Raw genomic sequence first — 17,138 nt, forward strand, 5'->3', positions numbered from 1 at the left:
AAATGAAGCGTGCAGTCTTCACTGATTGGGTTCAAAGAAAATATTTTATTTATAGAGAAAAGGCAAGGAAGAACATTAAAAAAAAGTCTGCCTCGGCTCGGAGATCAGTTGGTGTAATGAAAAGAAGAAAAAAAAATGCACTACTAATGCACCGCAACAACGGTAACGGTGTTATTTTGATGGGAAGAGTAATCAATTTAACTACTCGTTACATCTCTGGAAAAGGGGTATATGTTTCACAAACATACAGTATATCATTCTAAAGGGGTAAATGATACTTAGTGCCAAAGTCAGAGACTGACAAAACAATCTTTTGGTTTGCCATTTAGGCTGTGTGTGTGTTTTACAGATAACTGCCAACAGCCAAGGACAGACTGATAGTTTAGTAATACATTTTAACCCTTGTGTTGTCTTCAAATTTGAAAATCAACACTTTTGTTGATGCTTTTTATTGGTTTTTAACTTTTTCGTACAATTTTGTTTTTTTGAAGTTTTCAACACTGTTACACTAACTTCAGTTTTACAGTTATTTTTGGAATTTATGGTCAATTATCCTCATTTATAGGAAATAACAGCTAATGTTTGAATTAGAAAAGCAGAAATTAGGAATTATTTAGACGAAAATTAAAGGAAAGTATGTTGATGGATAACCACAGACTGGAACATGTCAACTTTTACTGAATACTATTTGGAAGCCACTTCAATTTTTTTTTTCAAATGCTATAAAATTGAATAAGGCAACCCCAAAATTAATGAAAAAGAGATGTGTACTTGCCAAAGAGCGTTGTGTGGAATCAATCAAGTTATTTTGGGGAATTACAATTAGGTAGTGAAAAGAACATTGATATAGGAAAACGGGTCAACATGAGGGTTAAACCAAAGCTGAGTCTGACAAATATCAGTCTACATTCTGGCCAAACACATAGGCCATTGACCATAATACTTTCAATTTACAAATGTGTGCTTAAGTGGATTTGCAATCAGCGTACAGTGCCCCATTGCTCTGTCAAAGTACACGAGTGCCTTTGAGTGGAACACAAGATGCTAAATGTAGCCTTCATGGTCTGCACTCAGGAGTTGAAGAGAATTGTTGATTTTATTCCTTTCTTCAGGAACCTTGCCAGCTGCTTTACTAAACTTAACCTGATGAAATTTACTGAAAGTGGCCGAAGCGGTAGTTTGAGCTTGAGTCAGTCAGAAGTGTCATTTTAAACATATCATTTTTAAACCACTGATTACTGTAAAATGTGCTCCTTCCATTCCAGAATCCCACTAGACAGTCCTCACCTATTTCACCTTGTGCTGTCATTTAGTTATTCTGCTGCAACATCAACAAACAAGTTTTAGATTTGTGATATTTGTCCACGTGTCCAAGGACAGAATTGACTAGACTTGGGGACCCTTAGTCAGAGGCTTCTTGGACACTGGCCCCATCGGCCCAGGTGATAATCCACGCTTGCTCATTTCTTTCTTCCCAGTAGGATGCGTCTAAAGGTGAGGTTGATACGAGGCGAGGAGATGTTTTTGCGAACAGGCAGGCTGTGGTACCAAAAAGTGTTGGTCGGTGAGTTCATGAGGAGCAGGCTTCCATTAACAAGCTCCACCTTCACAGGTTTGATCTGTCGGTGGCTCTGTTTTCCCCGAGCATCTCTGTGCCGGAAGATGAAGTCTCGTGGCGCTCCCAGAGAGACAGAGGCGATGGGACAGAGGGGGTCCAGCTCCTTCTCATCATCACGATGCTCACCCATGTGATCCCGCCCATCTTTGTACCTGGTAGAGAGAAGAACACTTTCAGCAGGAAGATGAATCCCACACTATGACCTCTTCAAGCTGCATTCAGCAATTCCTCACCTGTTGACCAGAACAAAGTTAAATGTTTGTCCAGTTGTTTTTGTGACCGCATCCCGAATATATTCCAAGGTTGGAGTCCAGGGGCAGGCTAAACGTGTCACCCCAGAGTAGGTGTAGGTGAGACCTGCATCTCCATATGTAGCCTGCTTTCTGGGTATGTTGTGCACCTTTCCAAACAACCGGACCTTTGCTTCTTCTCCTGGAACAAAAACAGCCACAATTGTACAACTACACTGCAACTTCTGGTCATAACGTTACAGAAAAAAGGCTGGATATTGTACCTGTTGAGTACACCACTTCCTCCTCCAGCTGTTTAAAAAGGTGGTGTGCTTCTTCTTTGGAGAACAGCAGAGCATAATCACAATCTAGTCCCTCTGCCTCTATTTTCTGCCAGGGAACAGGATGAGAGAACTCACCCCCCTCCTCCTCCTCCTCCTCCTCCTCCTCCTCCTCCTCCTCCTCCTCCTCCTCCTCGATCCTCTCATCACTCTCTAGTTTGATCTTCTTCCGTGGACTTTTTGCATCATTAAGATTGGACCTTTTATTCACAAACTTTTCCATTGCAGTAACCGGTTGTCTGTGGAACTCTGAGGATCTTAATTTTAGGATGTTTAAGACATGGATGATGCAAAGAAGAATGAAACATTCTTGCAGATTTCGAGATTAAATAAAACAAAAAGCATCTCCAATGTGGTTCTGCATTGAGTGCACTGATTTGTTATACTGCCTACGAATACTCACTATAATTATTTTTTTTAAGTTGAAATTTGTCATATGTTGAATTGTATGTGAATTTAGGACCTTTTAATAAAGGATAGGACTGGTATTAATAAATAATTCATTATCAATTCAAATCAATTCATCTGTTAACTATTTCCCCGATTAATCAATGAATCTTTTTGTCTATAAAATGTTAGAGAATAGTGATTACAATTTCTCTGAACCCAAGGTGACATATTAAAACCATAGGCGGTATAAAACAGTTCAAAATGTAAATATCTGCAATTTACCATCATATACAAAAAAGAAAAATGCTTACATTTAAGAATATGGAACCAAATAATCTTTGCTTGAAAAATTATTCAAATGATTTATCGATGATCAACATAGTAGACAATTAATTTCTGTCAGATTGACTCATCAATTAACTGAACAGTTTATTTTAGCAACAACACTACTACAAAACAACAGCAAAGATTATAACATACCTTTATACAAAAAATAAGTGATAAAACGTCTATTTCCCTAAGGCGAATGCTCGGTGCTTAACCTACTGCAAACTGTAGAAAACACCTAGCAGCAGTTTGTCTTGAACAGCGCTTAGTTCATTATCATAACTCTGTTTCGTCACTTTCTTTGGCGCGAAATACTTCTAGTCAATTAGGAGTTTTTTTGTTTTCCGGGGAGCCCACCGTCGTTTTTCTTCCACATAAGCTAATAAGTGAAGTTATTACTTTACGGAAGCTTACCGCCAAGGTGTTTTTCAACAAAATGATTGGACAAAAAACTATCAACTCGTTTTTTTCGCCTGTCTCGAAAAAAAGAGTTTCTACGGATATAAATGAAGCCGAGGAGGATGCCAAAGACCCGGTGAGCGAAGTTACTTCAGTTTGGCAGTTAACTTTAGCCACATGTCTAGGTAGTAGTGTCAAAACGCAACGTTATTAATTTTTAATTAATATTTAAACATCACTTACAGTGAATTGTAGTAGCATTCGAAACACTAAGGGATGTATCTTTTCCCACAACACGTTCCGCGTAACCCAAGCTGCGTTCACAAGTACTTGGTTGTTTTTAAAAGTCCTAATCACAGCTAGCTTCCATAGCACGAGCATGTTTGTACTGCACTTTCGACGTATTCTAGCCTCGCCTCCCCCTGCACGCATCTCACCAGCTTTGTATTTTGCTAAATACACTAAAATTATGCAGAAGAAGCGGAGGTCCTCGGCGATGGAGCCAGAGGCTTCCAGCCTCCCTCTTGCTCCTCTGTCCCCGGAGCAGCTTGATAGGATAGCCCGCAACAAGAGAGCAGCGCTGGAGAAACTCCACTCTTCCGCTCAGACACCTCCAGGGTTTGGGGGAAGCTGGCGAGAGGGACTGTCGGGAGAATTTCGAAAGCCCTACTTTAAAAGAGTGAGAGAACAAGTCATCACACTGCACACAACAGAGGTTGTTTTGAACAGTTTGAATAACTTAATTTCTCTGCCACAGTTGATGGATTTTGTTTCCGAAGAGAGGAAACGCCACACTGTGTACCCACCTGCTGAACATGTCTTCACCTGGACTCAGATGTGTGAAATCCAAGATGTAAGTTACACTGACACTTTCCCAGACCTGTGGCGCCGTATCTGACACTAAAGTATGAAGAGTATATGTATATGTATATATGTATGTATGTATGTGTATATGTGTTGTATATATATATATATATATATATATATACCTGCAAACACATTTTGTTCATGTAGAACGATTCGATAAAGAGACTAAGAAGACACTATATCAAAAAAATTGTGATTTGTACAAACTACAAAATATAGAGTTAAAACATTGAGAAGTGCATTTAAGATGTGTTTTTTTTTAAAGATTGGCACATATTTAGCTTTTCTACGACTAAGTTTGAGGCTGTTCCAGAGTTAAACAATAACAAACGGAGAGACCCGCTCTGAATGCCTGAAGGTCCTTGTATTGAGGACACAAGTCCTTTAAATTTAGAGGGGCTGTACATCTAGGTTTGAACAGCCGCCAACAGCCTTATCTTACCATGTTGCAGGTGGGCCAATTCAATTTGTGTAATTGTGCATGGCAGTATTGTCTTGATGGAGTTGTAGAAAATTGTGACACATCCTTTCTTTTGTCACACTAAGGCAGGGTTAAATTGTGGCCTGCTTCATAGTTATTGTGACATTAACATCTACCATGTGCTAAACTGACAGCCAGAACCTTGCAATCCCAGTAGGAGCTGAGGACGACACGTGGAAAATTTGTGCAACTAAAATATAGGGTCAGTGGTACAGAAATGTCTGCTGTGTGGGTAATATGGAAGTTAAGTGTATTATCTGTAATATCTCTTAGGTTGGCATTAGTCACAGTTGCGTCACTGTAAGAACTGTCTCTAATTCCAGGTGAAAGTGGTGATTCTTGGCCAGGATCCGTATCATGGTCCTAACCAGGCCCATGGATTGTGCTTTAGTGTAAAAAGACCCGTGCATCCCCCACCCAGGTCAACACCTTTCAGTATCTCTGCCTGTGACCAAGTCAGTTTTCTAACTTGAAATCAGATAGTGTACTGTCCTTTTGACTTATTAATCTCACCCGTGACCTATTTTTGTTTCCAGTTTGGGGAACATGTACAAAGAGCTGGAGACGGACATTGAAGGCTTTCAGCACCCTGGACACGGAGATCTGACCGGGTGGTCTAAACAAGGTATTTCTTTTTAAAGCCAGTCTGCTGAACACAGTTGCACAACAACAGAGCTTTGAACAGATCTTTGACCGTGCTCATCAGGTGTGTTGTTGCTCAACGCTGTGTTGACCGTCCGAGCGCACCAGGCCAACTCCCACAAAGACCAAGGCTGGGAGACCTTCACCGACGCTGTGGTGCACTGGCTCAGCAACAACCTGGAAGGCCTCGTCTTCATGCTGTGGGGATCGTATGCTCAGAAGAAGGGAGCCGCTATTGACAGGGTGGGTCTGCACCCTGTTTTATACAGTCTATGGTCTGCACTGTTGTTTTAAACCCAAGCTTTTTATTACATTCATGCATCTAAGTTTATGTTCTCTCTTTTCGTAGAAACGCCACCACGTCCTGCAGGCTGTGCATCCTTCTCCCTTGTCCGCTCATAGAGGATTTTTTGGGTGCAGGCATTTCTCAAAGGCCAACGAGCTGCTAAATAAATCCGGAAAGTCTCCCATAAACTGGAAGGCACTTTAAGTTGCTGTTCATGTTTTCTAACATGTATGTTGGTTAACTACAGACCAAAACCACCCATAAGCTTTAATTTCCTGTTCATTTCTTTATAAAAAAAAGAGTTCATGTTGGCAGTTTGAACTGTTATTTTTCGCTGTACACTGAATTTTCTTACGTGCCTTTTCTCAAACTGTTGTTTCAACATTGTAAATGTGTTTTTTTCTTACTTTTTTATTGAGATGTTAGTTCTATTAAAGATGTTCCAAAAAGTGGATGTTGTATATTAATGTCTCTAAATTGGCTCAGTGTGGTCTGTGGTGGTTCTCTTGGTTTGCAGTTCAGTCTTACTTATTTAGTTAAAACTTTAAATGGCCTTTTTAATGCAAGTTAAAGTAATACCTTGCTGACTGCGGGAGACCCCACTGAAGTTGCAGAAGTTGACTCCATGCAGATTTATCTGAAAAAAATTGCATGTTTACAACAAATAAACTGAGCAACTGATTAAAATGAATACTTTATTAGTCCCGCAAGGGGAAATTATTTTTACGGTCATAGTCATTTGATCATGAATGTTATCTGCATATGACTTTTAATACTGCAGAAAGGTGTCAGTTGGACACACACACAATTTAGGTGCAGGGTCCTCATTTTAAAAAATGCTGATAGAATAGATAGTATTTTTCGTTAGGAGGAGCCAAAATAAACAATCACAGAAATGATAAGCCAATAAATAAATACTATATGTAATAACACTTTAAGCACTCCGTCTTATTTTATTACTACTTTTTTGTGCTGATCGACATGTGAGCACTTTCTGACAGTTGCTTTTGCCATTGATGATTAAAAATACATTTAATTGACGGCTGTTTTTGACGTCGACGTGAAGGCGTGGTTCCGCTGATGACGCAAGGACGTGGGCAGGAAGACTTGAGACGACATCCATTTTTCTTTAACTGTCTATGGTTCAACCTATAGACAGTTAAAGAATCAACCTCGCCCTGTTATTGCGGTAGATGCTACATCGGATCCGCTAGACGTGTCGACGTCAAATGACGTGCCTCGTGGTCCGCTTTATTATGCCTCTGATTGGCTACCCTGGTATTCTTTCCTCAACCCTAACCAATCCCACTCCTCATGCCTAAAGCTAACCACGTCGACCAGTCTAGCAGATCCGATTGAGCATCTACCAGCTGTTGCCCAGTTTTGCAGGCTAGTCGTTATGTGTGTACAGTTAAACAGCTGACAATGCCTGTGGAGAGCCTGCCAGTCCGGGATGCGTCCATTCATTTCCGTTTACTACAACAGTATCTGGTTCTTCTGAAGAAATATCCCATCCTAACTAAGTCTGTAACGAGGTCGGTAGCTGTGGTTTGTTGTGCAGCTTGGTGCTTGTTTTGTGTCGTGTTTCCTCAGTTTGACAGTCATAATTTAGACCTTACTTTTTACTAAAGGACTGACAAAGTCAAACCAAAGTTTTATAAAGTTATTGTTTGCTAAATTGTTACCAATATCGCCATTTTTTAGCAGTTCTTACTAGATCGCTCTACTTTATTTGCGCTGACCACACTCTGCCCTTGGTGTCATGCACTCTGGCTTAGCCAATCAGCATCTGCCTGGAAAACCTCCCCTAACAAGTTTATTACTTATTACTTATACTTATTTTATTGTATTACCTTATTATGATTGTACCTGTTGCATATTGATAGAGTTGTGTTTGTTGTGTGTTCTTGATACTTTCAGTGGCATCCTCACAGCTTTAGGAAATCTTCTGGCTCAGATTTTGGAGGCAAGAAAAAAGGCCAAGAATGGAGCCCAAGTCAAGGAGATTGACACAGCTGCGGCTGCACGCTATGCCATTTATGGGTGAGACTTAATACAGAAACAAAATTGAGGCTTGACATACTTTTCATCTCTTATAAAAAATGAATGAAATGGGGGTGTTTTGGGGCCTAGAACTCTCCTCTTACATCTATATATTACAAAAAAACAATTCTGTAGTCACATTATTCCTGCTTGTCTATTTCAGGTTGTTTATTACAGGACCGTTGAGCCATTACTTTTACCAGCTGATGGAAATGTGGATGCCCAGCACAGACCCGCTCTGTATAGTCAAACGTCTGCTGCTGGATCGGCTCGTTTTTGCCCCTGGATTTCTGCTCATTTTCTACCTTGTTATGAACGTCTTGGAGGTAGGTCATCAGTTTGATATTGCACTGGGATAGCGTTGGTTGGATCGCAAGAGACAGATTTACAAAAAGAATATTACAAATTGCTGCGGCAAAGGCCGAGATATATTGGTTTCCTTTAGCCCCTGGTATGGGTGAAGCTAATAAATAAATAAAGCAATTTGATAGATTCCTTCATTAGACCCTCTGTGCGTGGTAAATGCCCATTTCTTTCGGACTCAGTGTCCCAGTTTGTAATGCCAATTTTGCTGCTATATTTTATATATTTGTTTGGGTATTTTACTGCCCGTTCATTTACACACTAATACTGGTACTTGAGATGCAATGACACACACACTCATGTCCAAACCTGCTAAACCAGTCTTGCTAAAACACAAGCACATGTCAGATTGCAGTTCCAGACAACATGTTTTCTTCTTCAAAACACTACACACAATTCTCCACATTTGGCATGATCTTCTTAAATACAATTTCTTGTGTTCACATGCAACACACTGCCATTCAAAATGCTAAACTTACATTTAATTTCCTACTATCCACTCTGACTTCTCACATGGGCAAACGCATGTTGCACAATTGTTAACTTAGTTAAATTTAACAGTGAAAGGGCCACAGGTGAGCTCCGCTGTTTAGGCAAACATAGGAGAGAGAGGCGAGGTGTGCGAGTACAGTAAAAGAAGGGGGAATGAGAAAGAGGAAGGTGTTAGAAACATTATTCACTGGAGTCGTTTAACAAAGACTTTACTTGCAAGGAGCCGATTCACTGCAAATGGGTTACAGAAGATCGACTGAAGAGCAACTTATTCAGTTATTCAGTTCTGAAATCCCCCCTCCTCCCTTTCGCATGGTAACCATGTCCCAAACAGCTGCACTATCTCAAAACTCATTAAAACGTCTACCTGACAGGTGAAGAAGATAAAACAGTCAAGGAGCTGGAGGCAGGAAGCCTTAGCCAAGTTCTTTAAAGATAAATGTGAACAATGTGACCCTGGGTGAAGAGAGCTGGGGAGGTTTTTTGAGTTCTTATAGGTCAGGAAGAGTTCAGAGAATTTCATTTTAACAGTTACATTTCAAGGGCAAGACCAAGATGAGCCATAATCTCTGATGTGATTCAGGCCGCTTTGGTCTAACAATGAGGGAGGCTGGGCAGAGAGTTCAGAGGTGTGTGTGTGTGTGTGTGTGCATGCGTGCGTGCGTGCGTGTGTGTGTGTGACTGTGTGTCTGTGTGTCTGTGTGTGTAACACAAAATTAAATTTTTAGAAGACATAAAATTGATTTGAAGGCAGAGTTTAAGTTTGCAAGAGATCTGTGGTGTTTTGCCTTTTGTGTGTACTGTATGTGTGTGTTGACGTCTAAGAATATGAAGTATGCTTTCAGATAATGTGTGTAAACAATTGAGAAAAACTGTAAATGTGATTTCCTGCCACATGCAAAGTTTCAACCTGGATTTTTTACAATAGTATTTAGTCAGCTGTATTCATGTATTATATGCAGTTTAAACACATGCCATAACAAAGGATGAAATCCTGTAAATGTCTAATCATTCCAATCTATTGTCAGGCTAAAGGATGGACAGACTTTGAAAAGAAGATGAAAGGAAGTTACTGGACTGCTTTAAAGATGAATTGGAAAGTGTGGACTCCCTTTCAGTTCATCAATATCAACTTTGTGCCTGTTCAGGTATGCATTTGACTGTTCCTGTCATCGATGAGTCACACACTGACACTTATTGTAATGTTGTCCCCTCTCTTTCTGTGTCTGTTTTTGCTTTCAGTTCAGAGTGCTGTTTTCCAACATGATCGCCTTATTTTGGTACGCCTACCTTGCATCAGTGAGGAAATGAGGCTTCCCTAGGTTTCCTCACTGAAAACAAATCTGGAGTAAACTGTGGCTTTAACATTCGGCTGTTTACTGTACTCCTGTTTCTAATCTGGACAATAATTCTCACAGTAGCCCTTGTGATTACCTCCACCCAAACTTGTACCATGAGTTTAAGCCATTATAACACGCTGCTAATTTTGGATACATGACCGTGTTTGTAATTCCAAAACATAATAAATGTTGCTCATAATCATTTTTTTTTTAACCTTGAATTGTATGATTGAGGCAGTCTCATTTAAATACTGGAATATTGTAAATTGTAAAACTAGTGTGCCTTTGTGGTTACTTGAGTGTGGCCTGTACAGGGTACAGCTCCACACCTGAACTGAGGAAATAGTAGCTACAGTACAGAAAATAGACACAAAGAGACATGCAAATTAACATTTGAATTTGATTTTTATTTATTTTTTAAACAATGTCCAGTTAACATATTAAAACATGTCAAAATCCAATGATAACATGCTGTGTGTGTGTGTGAGGTTGTATATATAATCATTTTTGAGAAATGGCAGAATTACACTTGGAATGCAATGATTTTTCAAAATTAAAATACAAATAAATACAAAATGGCATTTGGCGCTATATGATCTTGAGTTAGGTTAAATAAAGGAATGTACAGATTACAGAACATTAACTATATGGAAGTGTCCTCAGCCTCCTCTTAGACGGAACATCATTTCGATGGTGCTCCGCTCTCCAACGCTGTAGTCGGAAAGTCTGCCCTCGGTCATCTCTCTGCCTTGGTGAATGAGCCTCTGCTGGCTCACCGGAACCCCCTCTCTGCTCTGGACCTTGGTCTTGAAGTGGCTCACGGTCTCATCGGGTTTGATGTCATAGGTGCTTAACGTCCCCTTTTCGTTTCTGAGGAACACCTGGATGGTCACCGGCTGGGTCACCAGCAGGGACACCCTGGCCCCATGTCGTAAGCCGTAGGAGCTCAGGGGCCTCGAGTCGTCGCTGAGGTCAGTGTGCATGCCGTTCACAAACACCAGCTTCTGCGTTGCAGCGAGAACTCCTAGTTTGTCCTGGATGAGGATTTTCAGAGACCCCACTGTGTCCTCAGGGTGCACCCTCAGGGTGTGGGAAGTCCCGTTCAGCATGCTGATGGTTATGTCCATGGTCAGCGTGGCCTGAAAGATTATTCAACACATTACAAGAAGTCTACATCAACTCTTTTTAACCCTCCTTTTGTTCTCGGGTCAATCTGACCCATTTTCAAAAAGTTCCCATATCAGATATTTGGGTTTCTTTCAACCAAATTGTCACAAACAAAAATAACGTGGATAGTTCCGTAAAACTTTTTTTTTTTTTCCAAGTGAATAATCGATCAGTTCATTACTTTCATTACATTTGGGTGTTTTGTTCACTTTTATAGCATTTTAATTTTTTTTTTTTTTATTAATGAAAGTTGGAAAAAGGCCAGAAGAAAAGTGACAAAAGTATCGAAAAAAGAAGACCAAATCCAAGCCCAAAAAGATTTTTACCCCCCCCCCCCCAAAAAAAAAGAAAGTTGCATGGTTGGCAAGAAGACAACACAAACATGTAATAAAGCATCACGGTGCATTTCATCACAGCGTTGACAAAGAGGCTTACCTTGTGATCACTTTTGCAAATTCCCGCGGAGAGCTTGAGGTGTTCAGACAGCGGCAGGGAACCAAACGATGCTCAGGAACAGCTGTTCGAGGTTTCAGCTTCCCCCTGTTTATATACACTCTGCCTCCGCTGATCAACACCTCCCTTCACGACTTAAGATTCGTTTTCCTTCTCCGCCTCAAAACCTTTCGGTTTCTATTCTGCCCCAACATGACTCTGTTAGAACTGATCTGGGCGCAGTGGTTCGATCATTAATACCACAGCATTAAGGCACGTGTAGTATTTAGTAGGGCAACAGCTGCTGGTTCAGTATGAATCCATTGGAAGAAACAAAAGAGTTCCAGGGGACTTTCCGATGGCCTGATCAAATCGGCACTGTGTTGTTTAACAAGGAAAGGGAAAATCATTTCATCAGATGAAATGAGCTACATATTAGACTTAGACTTCTCTTTATTGATCCTTTTGGGATGACACCCGCAGGGCAATTGAAATTTCCAGCAGCAGTTTTCAGCATTTTACAAAAAAGGTATATAAATACAGTGCAGAGAGGAAAAAACAGTATAAAAAAATAACAATAATAATAACAATAAAACCTTTGGCTATAAAAAAAGACCTTTAGCATAAAGTATCAGTTAAGAGCAGTTAGGATGCCCAGGTATGTATATGAGTAGATTAATAATTGCACAGTGAAAAAGGGGCTCCCACTCCTTCTTGCTCTGTACTGTCCTCTTTACCCTTTACCCTATATGTGTGTGTGTGTGTGTGTGTGTGTGTGTGTGTGTGTGTGTGTGTGTGCCAGGAAATAAACTATATATATATTATAGTTTGTTTTAGGCCAAAGGTTTTTCTTATGAAAACAAAACAAAGAAAATATTACATGTTTTTATTATTAAAGTTTAACAACACTAGAATGAAAACAGGATGCATAAATATAATGTAGGAGCACAGTTTACAGGTTTACACATGGCTCTTTTTCTTCTCAGTCGACCCCAGGAGGGCTCAATATTATCATAATGTAAATCACAAATCAAAACAATGGACAACCATTGCACTGCCCTTACAACACAGGTTGCCACTCACAATTTTGATAAAATGATACTGAAACCAAAACAAGATTTAACCATAAACCATACAGCAGGAGTCAAAGGAAACTGAAAAACAACATCTAAATGCATGACCAGCAGGTTTTTACTTTACACAACAACTTCCCAAATGAAAAATGAGTTATAAATATTAATAATATCATAACTCTGAATATTTTAGCAAGGCGGCCCTCTCCTCCCTCTTTGGTAGTGGAATGTTTCCTGTGGTAAGAAAATAGATATTAGTTATTGATCCTCACAATTACTTACAAACAGAACAAGATGAAAAATATACACCATCATCTTTGAATTTAGATTGGATTCAACTTTGTCATTGCCAAGTTATGTGGAGTATAGAATAAATAGTAATGGGTAGATATGAAAATACTAAGATATGTATGGTATTGAACTGTGTGAAATAATTACAATAAAATATATACAGTATGAGCAGTAGGAACATGAGGAGCAGTTGCCAAAATATAAAGTGCAGGAGTATAGACTGTAGATGAAGTACACTAGATGAGCTCTATACACTGAGGACAGTAGTATAAATATGCAGATTAGTGTATGTACAGTAGCATGGCAGTAGTAAGTCAGACCCCAGTGAGGCAGAGACAGTTATTGTGCAATTATTAGCATTCTTGACTGTTTCAATATGTACAGGCAATCATAAAATCAACACAATTCTTTCAAAATTAAATGTATTCAGGTTTTTTCTTACCTGGTGGTGCCACAAAATATTCTTCAGCTGTGTTTTTGGAGAGCTGAAGCAGTTTTTCAGCACAGTCCCCTTCCATCACTACATCGTCTCTCAGGTTTAATGCCCTGGATGTGCATAGACAAAACATAACCACATAACCACATTCACACAATAAGCTACAGTTGTTGGTCATTTTTTATGCTGTGTTATAACTGCGATGAAAAGGCCCACATGCAAATACACGGTTTTACACAACAGTCTTTTTCATACCTGTCCTCCAGAACCGAATCCATTGGTTCAACCCCAGACGTGTCAACAACATGAAGCTGATCTGCAAATCGTATAGCTTTCTCCAAACAGGCCAGGCCCTGTTTGGTGCGGAAATCAACCAAGGCCAGTCGCTCCAGCTGGTCCACCAGGTCAGTAGGAATATGGGCAGGCTGTAAAATCAATGGTCTGTTGCTTAGAAATGTATGTCTGATAGGGAAGTTGTTTTCCAACATCACTTTACATCATAACTGTAACTTGTAACAATCGAAAGAAGTCATTAAATCCAGTAAATATTTTGAATCAACAAACACTGTCATGACTCATGCTCCATAATTTGACCTTTGGTAATATGTGACGTTTTATTGACATCACTGTTGGGATGTATCTAAGGTGTGTGTGTCTCTCTCTCTCTCTCTCTCTCACACACAGACACTCACACAAAGACACACAGACACACACACAAAAAGTTACAGTCTTTTTGAAATTCCTTCCTTGTGTTACAAATCCTGTGCCGCAGCTCAACAAGTAGTCTACACAAAAAGGGAAATCTTATACTTGGTACTGTCAGACTGTTGAAGCCTCATGTTAGATACAAACATCCGAATACATTGCTGTACGCAACGAGGACTGTGGATTTTGTCCCTCATCAATTACATGAAAAATCATTTGGGGATCTTTAATTGGCAAGCATAAAAATGAAAAATGATCACAGCAAGCAAAACCTGTTTTACAACCACCTATTGTTTAAGACAAGGCTCTCAACTAAATATCTAAAATCGAACATGAATTTCAAGCATTATTAAACACAAGACAAGTTGTATTATGTTTACATTCAACTATTCATGAGGATATTTACCGGGGGAAGTTGGTCCTCTGGTACTGGTTCCCATGTTGCAACCTCTGGTACCTATTAGAGGAGACACCCAGGTAACAAGACGGACACGTAGCTAATGTCCTGCATTGGCTGCTGAATAGACCGTCTGCAAATCAAATAACTTATCATTGACCTTCTATTTACCTTGGAGTTATGTGGCTGCGAGCTAAACAGACGCGTTACATTTGTGATGTGGCTCGGCAGGCAGCTGTTTCTTCTGTGGAAGTTCTCCACGTTTGTTACAGAGTATCGAGTGATTTTCAGGCACGACACGCCACGGCATGTGCGTTTAGCAACGAGACTAAACACTGACATTTTTAAGACAATTAAGTATACAGCTATGCCCGTAATGGATATAAATGTTGTCAAATTTGTCAGTGCTAACTAGCATACATAGCTAACCGAACGACTTGCCGTAGTTAGCCCAGGGGGAGGTGGGAGGAAGGGAAATTGAAGCGAGAGGCTTAACTTCCATTTCCTTCCTTCTTCGCTTACAGCCCATGCAAACAACAGACTGGTTCGTTTTAGTTGAAATACAATTGTGGCGCCTTAGATGTGGAATAATACTGTTCTATTCATCATGAAGTATAACGTCTTTGAATTAGACAGACAGCATTTCCTTTACAAAAGCAATTAATCGACGGATTCACTTTTATCTTTACCTTTATCACTGAAACGAAACACTGAATGAACAGAGCGCCCGGATAGCTCAGTCGGTAGAGCATCAGACTTTTAATCTGAGGGTCCAGGGTTCAAGTCCCTGTTCGGGCGTTAGTGTTTTTTTTTTTTTACTCATTGGAGTTTTAAGCCAATAAAACTGAGGAACAATTAAATAATGAATTATGATTTTGCATTGATGCGAGACTTTACTGAAAGTATAATACTGTATACCGGCATATAACCCATCATATAGGCTATGTGTTGTTTCAGCTTGTAACTGATCTTTTGTCTAACCGTGCGCATTTGTTTACACCAACTGTATTTATTGATTTGGTCTTGTATAATAATTCTTTGATACATTCAAAAATGCTCACATGTAAAACTTTTAGTGAATGTTGCGAATCCTATTAGTAACACTTTTATTTACTTATACTTACTATGTAAGCATTAAACAACCCAAACTATTAGGATTTGACAGTATCCACAGTAGGCCACTTTCCTATATGTATTGTAAAGTGATGTGTGATGTCCTCGAAATATGACGTTTCCTTTTCCACCCGGTGATTGATCATAGATCATGTGATCCTTTCGTTGTCATAGAGCCCGGATAGCTCAGTCGGTAGAGCATCAGACTTTTAATCTGAGGGTCCAGGGTTCAAGTCCCTGTTCGGGCGATTGTAGTTTTAAGTTAGTCAATCTTGCGGCAAATAGGAGAAATCTAAATTGATATCGTGAAGATTTCTGCCTTCTTTAGGGTCACTCGTGTGATGTTTTAGATATGACATCTTGTGACCGAAAGGTAAAATGATTACCGTACAACTACAAGGTTGACAAATAAATCCCAGGTCATCATGCCTCATGTGTCCCTAAGCAAAGCACTGCCAGTTAACTAAGTTGCTCCCTGGATGCTGTGTGTATACCTGTCCACTGCTCCTAACACTTAACATAGGTTAAATGCAGTATTATCATTTCACTACATTGTAATGTGTGCATGTGTCGATTAAGAATAAAGTTTGATCAAAGTCAACCTGTAAACTCAAGTGGTTGCAAGTAGATTTTGGAAAAGTGCCATAGTCATTTATTGTCAATTTTGGAGCATCGAAGCTTAAAATTAAATAAACATAATCTGAAACATAATTTGATATTATAATAACTAATTCAACATCATTTATTTTTGTATGGTATTTAATCCTGTATTTATTCAAACATATATTTATTTATTGATCAGGATAAAAGTCAGGATTCACCCTGTTAAATTGAGAAAAATACACATTACAAGACGTTTTGGAAAAATAATGATGATTCCATTTTTATTGTTTTATTATAAGAACATATACCATTTAATATATGAACTCTTAGTATATAATTTGATTGTTTCACAATACACATTTAGAACTGGCCACAAAATAAAAAATATCAGCTTTACAAACAAAGCAGCATCTGAATGAGAAAATGAATGAATGAATAAATAAATAAAATACTAAATAAATGTTACAATAATTAAAAAAATAGGTTTTCTGACAGCAGTTAGCATTCACAAAGAAACACCAATATTAAAAGCAATTCATCTTATAACATTCATGAAACAACACTTGGAGACCAACTGAGTGAAGTATTAGGCAATGATTGACTAGCATGAATGTTGTTAACCGAGGGCCAACTTTAATATTAATTAAGGGATAAAAAGCATATATAGTATGTCCTCACAAGCCCCAAATCTGCCAAAACATAAATCCAGTTTCCCTCCTTACATAATCTGTACTTTTCATTTTCATTTTCATTTCTGTCACAGTAAAGTATCTGAACAATGTGGCCCCACACAACTTTTTATTTGGTCACTGTGAATAAATGTTGTTTTTACTATGTCATCTGATCTTCATTCAACAAACAGTACCTAGACATCCGTAAGTCACTTAAATATTAGGTTATAATTTCACATGATATAATCCTCATAAGTTAAACACATTTTTCTCTCAGTACAATTTACAATTTACACATAACAAATGAAGACAATATTTGGCAGACAAGGCAGTTCAATTAAAACATTAAAAACACTGTTGGATGCTAAATCACTGACATGGTGCTAAATGCTAAATTATTAAATTAAACTATTCTTCATGTTGTGTGTTGA

At 39.0% G+C, this 17,138-nt stretch overlaps 5 protein-coding genes and 2 non-coding genes across 9 annotated transcripts; 4 read left to right on the forward strand and 3 right to left on the reverse strand.

Moving 5' to 3' along the window:
• Window positions 1-688: 688 nt before the first annotated feature.
• On the reverse strand, window positions 689-3,829 carry alkbh2 (alkB homolog 2, alpha-ketoglutarate dependent dioxygenase). Of its 3 annotated transcripts, none has more exons than XM_032515318.1 (4): window positions 3,747-3,829; window positions 2,133-2,473; window positions 1,852-2,050; window positions 689-1,770 (listed from the first exon to the last, which is right to left on the reverse strand). In XM_032515318.1, the coding sequence occupies exons 2-4, from the start codon at window positions 2,410-2,412 to the stop codon at window positions 1,461-1,463; spliced, it is 789 nt and encodes a 262-aa protein (XP_032371209.1). In that variant the 5' UTR covers window positions 2,413-2,473; window positions 3,747-3,829; the 3' UTR covers window positions 689-1,460. The 3 variants fall into 3 exon arrangements, with proteins under 3 accessions (XP_032371209.1, XP_032371211.1, XP_032371210.1); XM_032515320.1 differs by lacking the exon at window positions 3,747-3,829 and having other exon boundaries at window positions 690-1,770; window positions 2,133-2,275; window positions 2,311-3,151; XM_032515319.1 differs by lacking the exon at window positions 3,747-3,829 and having other exon boundaries at window positions 691-1,770; window positions 2,133-2,286; window positions 2,326-3,151.
• unga (uracil DNA glycosylase a) lies at window positions 3,167-5,951 on the forward strand. The gene is made up of 7 exons (XM_032515317.1): window positions 3,167-3,441; window positions 3,781-3,984; window positions 4,063-4,158; window positions 4,977-5,074; window positions 5,190-5,278; window positions 5,360-5,538; window positions 5,645-5,951. Exons 1-7 carry the CDS (start codon window positions 3,343-3,345, stop codon window positions 5,783-5,785), a joined length of 906 nt encoding a protein of 301 aa, XP_032371208.1. The 5' UTR covers window positions 3,167-3,342; the 3' UTR covers window positions 5,786-5,951.
• An 833-nt stretch (window positions 5,952-6,784) lies between these two features.
• Window positions 6,785-10,019, forward strand: pxmp2 (peroxisomal membrane protein 2). The gene is made up of 5 exons (XM_032515321.1): window positions 6,785-7,116; window positions 7,502-7,624; window positions 7,788-7,950; window positions 9,508-9,627; window positions 9,722-10,019. Exons 1-5 carry the CDS (start codon window positions 7,007-7,009, stop codon window positions 9,788-9,790), a joined length of 585 nt encoding a protein of 194 aa, XP_032371212.1. The 5' UTR covers window positions 6,785-7,006; the 3' UTR covers window positions 9,791-10,019.
• A 231-nt stretch (window positions 10,020-10,250) lies between these two features.
• isg15 (ISG15 ubiquitin like modifier) lies at window positions 10,251-11,578 on the reverse strand. The gene is made up of 2 exons (XM_032515322.1): window positions 11,422-11,578; window positions 10,251-10,958 (listed from the first exon to the last, which is right to left on the reverse strand). Exon 2 carries the CDS (start codon window positions 10,944-10,946, stop codon window positions 10,479-10,481), a length of 468 nt encoding a protein of 155 aa, XP_032371213.1. The 5' UTR covers window positions 10,947-10,958; window positions 11,422-11,578; the 3' UTR covers window positions 10,251-10,478.
• A 711-nt stretch (window positions 11,579-12,289) lies between these two features.
• Window positions 12,290-14,765, reverse strand: gatc (glutamyl-tRNA amidotransferase subunit C). Its single transcript, XM_032516923.1, has 5 exons — window positions 14,492-14,765; window positions 14,330-14,380; window positions 13,474-13,643; window positions 13,225-13,328; window positions 12,290-12,725 (listed from the first exon to the last, which is right to left on the reverse strand). Exons 1-5 carry the CDS (start codon window positions 14,660-14,662, stop codon window positions 12,664-12,666), a joined length of 558 nt encoding a protein of 185 aa, XP_032372814.1. The 5' UTR covers window positions 14,663-14,765; the 3' UTR covers window positions 12,290-12,663.
• Window positions 14,766-15,045: 280 nt separating this feature from the next.
• trnak-uuu (transfer RNA lysine (anticodon UUU)) lies at window positions 15,046-15,118 on the forward strand. Its single transcript has one exon. It is a non-coding gene; the product is annotated as a tRNA-Lys (tRNA).
• A 490-nt stretch (window positions 15,119-15,608) lies between these two features.
• Window positions 15,609-15,681, forward strand: trnak-uuu (transfer RNA lysine (anticodon UUU)). The gene has a single exon. It is a non-coding gene; the product is annotated as a tRNA-Lys (tRNA).
• The last annotated feature ends 1,457 nt before the right edge of the window (window positions 15,682-17,138 follow it).

This window comes from Etheostoma spectabile, chromosome 5, assembly GCF_008692095.1.
Source record: "Etheostoma spectabile isolate EspeVRDwgs_2016 chromosome 5, UIUC_Espe_1.0, whole genome shotgun sequence".
NCBI classification, from domain to species: Eukaryota; Metazoa; Chordata; class Actinopteri; order Perciformes; family Percidae; genus Etheostoma; species Etheostoma spectabile.